Source organism: Aegilops tauschii, chromosome 6, assembly GCF_002575655.3.
Source record: "Aegilops tauschii subsp. strangulata cultivar AL8/78 chromosome 6, Aet v6.0, whole genome shotgun sequence".
Lineage (NCBI taxonomy): Eukaryota > Viridiplantae > Streptophyta > Magnoliopsida > Poales > Poaceae > Aegilops > Aegilops tauschii.
In genome coordinates this window covers 27,029,330-27,034,247 of record NC_053040.3, presented here as the reverse complement: position 1 = coordinate 27,034,247, position 4,918 = coordinate 27,029,330, and the positions used below count along the sequence as shown (strand labels likewise).

The 4,918-nt window shown below is 43.1% G+C and overlaps 1 protein-coding gene across 1 annotated transcript; it reads right to left on the bottom strand.

Moving 5' to 3' along the window:
- Positions 1-1,140: 1,140 nt before the first annotated feature.
- On the bottom strand, positions 1,141-4,425 carry LOC109767364 (MOB kinase activator-like 1A). The gene is made up of 7 exons (XM_020326124.4): positions 4,127-4,425; positions 3,875-3,923; positions 3,283-3,391; positions 2,986-3,079; positions 2,765-2,898; positions 2,490-2,653; positions 1,141-1,476 (listed from the first exon to the last, which is right to left on the bottom strand). Exons 1-7 carry the CDS (start codon positions 4,153-4,155, stop codon positions 1,402-1,404), a joined length of 654 nt encoding a protein of 217 aa, XP_020181713.1. The 5' UTR covers positions 4,156-4,425; the 3' UTR covers positions 1,141-1,401.
- Between the last annotated feature and the right edge of the window lie 493 nt (positions 4,426-4,918).

The window sequence follows — 4,918 nt, the reverse complement described above, 5'->3', positions numbered from 1 at the left end:
TCAAGCTAATCAAATCCACACCAACTTGGTCCATTACCTCAGTAGCACATCCTATGAATCTCCTGCCAGTGTCAGTGCCTTCAAATGCCACAAACTTGCCCGGCCTCTGCCTGTGCAGGATGCACCTTCTGTCAGATTCAGTCACAAGCCCACAGAAACTAGGGTCTATCACGGTGTCAGGAGTTTGCTGCAACAGCAAAAGCATATCTATATCAACAACAACTCACATATATCAACTTAAATGGAAAAATCTCAAATATCTTCAAACCCTAACCCTAACCCTAGAACAGAACAGACAGAAGAGGGAGAGGATAGACTGAGCTGACTTACAAAGTACTCCATCTGCATGCTGCTGAACTCGCTCATGTACTCGTCATCGTCGTCCGACGTCTCGTTGCTGTTCGGCCACGACGACATGTTCGCGGCGTTGCCGGAGTGCGAGAAGAAGAAACAGAAGCAGAGGAGAGCAGAGAGGAGTGGAGTGAGCTCGGGGGAGAGTGAGAGAGCTGGTGGGGACGAGCGGCCCGGTCGGCCAGGTTATGACCTGGTCCGACCAGGTGCGAGCTCTAACGGCCCCGCGCGCGCGCCGTTAGCCGTTAGGTGGTCCGTCAGCCTGGCACGTGGGCCACTTACGTCAGAATCACGGTTAAAACGGTCAAAACCACCATTCAGTCAACCTGGTAGTTTTTAGTCACGTGATTACGTTTTTTTGGTAGTTTTCGGCCACTTTTAAAAAAATGGTAGTTCTGTGGGACGCGAACCCCTAAACTGGTAGTTTTTTGTCAAACACTCAAAAATACGGCTTTTGCCATGTAGGTTGTAGAGGACACATGTGTACTGCTGCCCAATGTCTAATTGCTCGGAAGAACATTGTAAACCAAAAAAGTTTGGTGGTTTGGGTTTAAAAAAACTTACATCAACAAAACAATTGCTTACTTATTGAGTTTGCAATGAATTTTTCATTTCCAAACACAGGAAATGTTATTGGATTATCCCATGATTCTTGAAAGTGCTTCAATGTTCCTGCTTCGGGGGTGCCACCCTGATAACCCTTTTCTTTCTCAGAATTTTTAGGAAACGATAAATTTGGCTATCGCGCATAACCCAACCAAGAGAAATTCCCCGGATCAAATGACAGTCTGTCGAAATGAACAAATTGCCATGATGTAATCAACACCTACTTGGGGGAGTCTGAGTACATACACGAGCACTAGCTAACCTATCTCTAAAATGTAGATGAAGGTAGCCCATATCCAAGTCTAACATCCGCACAAAAACAGAAACACAATTGCATGCATGCACAAGCTAGAGAAACTAACTAACTTAAAAAGCAACAAAAAATGAAGTCTCTGCACTTTTGCATCATCAGTTCTTGAAACAAAGCTACAATTGTCTTCTCGGCTAGTGTCCAACTAATATGGGCTCGATCAGCTCCCTGAGAGGAGCTAGCTCTGCCCTATCGATTAACTGAAATTCCTGCCAAACAAATAAGGCCAACAATAAGTAATTGTAATGATCGGACCATATGAAGCACTCGATTAGAGACGGACCATATGAAGCACTCGATTAGAGACAAATTTGTTTGAGACTCAAGAGATGCAAAGTGGTATGTGGCTGAAATAATAATAATACTAATCATGAGGAGGCAATATAAATTGACAAATTCTAGTCGATAGAGCAATCAGCAAACCATCATAACTAGTCGCTAATGTTTGCGGTGTGCAGTGCTTCTTAAGAATAGGCAGGATTCCTTTGTGTGCATAATTATTGATCACAACTTTCTAAAGAATTAAATAATCTGAATCAAAAGATTGGATATTATAATTTAGAATCATCGAACCAGACTACAAGGAAACTCCCTTCTTTTGCATTCCATAATAGGAAAGGTTGGTACTAAAGGCAGCCATACTGGAAAGCTGAACTGCTGAAGTACTGCCATGCATTATCGGCGTGGGCTAACGCGCGTAGGTAGATTAGCGTGTGTCTCGGTGGAGTTTCGCATATTTGTAACTCCAACGTGGAGGGGCTCTTCCCCCTTGTTTCCCCCTCGTGCGTAGGTGAATTAATATATAGTACGCACACTCGTGCGTATTCGAGAAAAAAGAAATACTGCCATGCATAACTTAGCATCATCCATGCTGCAAAACTAGTGTATGATGCGGTTCTAATTTACAGCTACTTTACTTGGTTTTGACTTTTGAGTACTGTATGGCTTCTCTTCTACTCCCTCCGTTCACAAATATGAGATGTTTTGGATATTTCAATATGGACTACATACAGACTGAAATGAATCCAAAACGTGTCTATATACATCCGATTCACAAAAAACTAGAACATCTTGTGAACGGAGGGAGTAATTCTTTGCCGAGAGGACACTTATTATCTTCTATCAATTCCCTCGAAAGTATATGACATAAGACAGTAATTATTCCAGCAATTGTTGATGAATGCAACTTTGTGTCATGAAGTTGTGGAGGGTGGTTAGTTACCCATGTGAAGAGCATGAAGTGCTTGAAGCAGGTGTTGAGATGTGCTTCTTCCTGGAGCTTGAGAATCATCTGGAAATGCGAGTGGTATATGTGCGCATACACCCTGAACAGCCGCTTGAAGATCGTCTTGATGACGTCCCGGAAGTTTGGAGGGAAGGGAGCTCCTGTTGGCATGCACCACCGTTTTTTCAGCAGAGTACATACATGATTAGACCGAAATTCTGAAACATTTTTAGCACTCTCATCAGTACACTAAAAATAATAATCAGTTATACCAAGCTTTTGAGGGAAGATGGATTCCTCGTCGAGCTGGGCTTCGATCCAATCCATCAGGTACTCGACATACTTTGGTGCGGACACTTCAATAGGCCTCTTGATCTTGACTCCATCGGCCCACCTGTACTCATACCTGTTTGAGGACGATTTTTTTTCTAATTAAGTTCAGAGTGTGACACGCAGCATATAAGATATATACTTTGAATTTGAAGGAATGTACTTTGGACCGGCTGACATGGTGGGGCAAGTAGCTGGCGTGCAGAACTCCATGAGGGTGCCGTACAGGATGTTCACTTGGTTGAAAAAGTCGACAGCTGGAGATGGAGGTCATCAGAAACTAGTACTACAAGTTAAGACACCTACTTTTTTTTCTCGATAAAGAATGAATTTTATTGACTAAAAATAAAGCATCAAGAGGATAGAAATACAGTTAAGACACCTACTAGGTGTACAAAGATTCAGCTCATCGACGACTGTTTCATCATTAGAAAGAAGAAAGTGTTAAAAATGAACTCACTGTTGACAGCGAGCCACTCGTTGAGATCCTCTCCGACAGGCAGGCGTACCACCTCTCGCAGGTTACCGCTGCCGAGGGTGGCGTCGATGTGCCTCTTCAGCTTCATGCCCTGCGTAGTACAGTCCAAATATTTATGGTGATCAACTTGTTAACTGAACTTCGTTTTTGGTAGAGTTAGATGATGATCTCAGGGAGAGATTCAGAAGCCTTTTCATGAATTTTGACAAAACTTGACCAACATTTATTAAAATTTCCTAAACCAAGAGAATAATGAAAACACATGACAACATTTATCAAAAGTATATATTGCTCTCGTATGTATTCCCTCCATCCCGGTTTATTAGTCTCCTTCGGATTTTGGGTCAAAGTTTGACCATAAATTTGACTAATAAAATATGAGTTATATGCAGTGAAAATGGGACCATCAGAACCTTCTTTCAAATATGAATCCAACAGCATAACGTTTTGTGACACATACCACTTATAATTTGTTAGCAAATCATATCTATGATCAAATTTTGACCCAAAATGGAAGGGGGGCTAATAAACTCGAACATCGAACAAAGGAAGTATATATGTAGGTATATCGTACGTTGTTCCCTGCCGGAGCACTCTTCTTGGGGCGGAATGTCCTCTGGTTCCTGCGAGCCAATCAAAACAACAAATCGAAGCGAAGTGAAGGTCAGTTCAGATCTCTCACCTTCCCCAGACAAGTAGATAATCAAGCAATGAAACGAGACATGAGAAGAAAGAGGACGACGAACAACAAACCAAAGGGAATTCCAAGCGAATGAAGGAATCAAAAGCAGCGATCCAAAAAGGAATTTAATCTGTTGGGCTTTACCTGCTGCCTCGACCGAAGAAGCTCTGCATGGTACGACGGAAGACGCGGGCGAGAGGAAGAAGAAGAAGGCGAAGGCGGAGCAGCGACAAGGACTGAAGCGGTGAGATCTCGATGATCCGAGGGAGGGAGCTTTCAGAGTTCTGACGTCCACCTGAATGAAGTCCATATGTATGCCATACCTGACGTACGCCAAGAGAGAGATGTAGAGAGACAGGCTGGCGGTGATAGATGGAGGCTGGCTGGCATCGATCGTGAGTGCGTGCGTGCGTTGCAAACGTTCCCGTTCTGTTATCCACTCACGCCTTGCTGTGCCGCCTTTGATGGTTTCTTTCCGCTTAATCCAATCCAATCCTGCTTTGTTGGCAGTTGGCACTGATGCAGCGACAGCTTAGCAATATCCAGCCTTTCCATACAAGTAATCCCAGGACCTCCTCCGTACGATTGCGATACCTTTTTTTTTTTTATTTAAGCACAGTACAGACACAAACACCCTAGGTATTATGAGTGAATTCATAAGTTTTAGCCACTTTCTGTTCCTAGACTTTCAATCAAGGTTTTCGATTTCGGAAACAAAACAATTTCGGACCTCACTGAAATATGCGAAATTTGGGAATTATTTCGGATTTTAAGATTTCGGAAATAATGTGGATTGTCAAGCGAACTTTGCACGACGGAGGAATGGACGGACGGCTTGATGAGATGCGTCGTTCGAAAGACGTCTGGAGCATGTCGTGTGTATAACATCTCTCTTTATCCTAAAGAACCCACTATTGCAGTAATGGAGTAGACAAC

Excerpts from the sequence above, each read along its gene's own strand:
- LOC109767364 (XM_020326124.4), bottom strand. The coding sequence starts at position 4,155 with ATGCAGAGCTTCTTCGGTCGAGGCAGCAG. Across the intron at positions 3,392-3,874 it reads GTGCTCCGGCAGGGAACAAC|GGCATGAAGCTGAAGAGGCA; the intron begins GTACGATATACC and ends TGTACTACGCAG. Across the intron at positions 3,080-3,282 it reads CGAGTGGCTCGCTGTCAACA|CTGTCGACTTTTTCAACCAA; the intron begins GTGAGTTCATTT and ends CTCCATCTCCAG.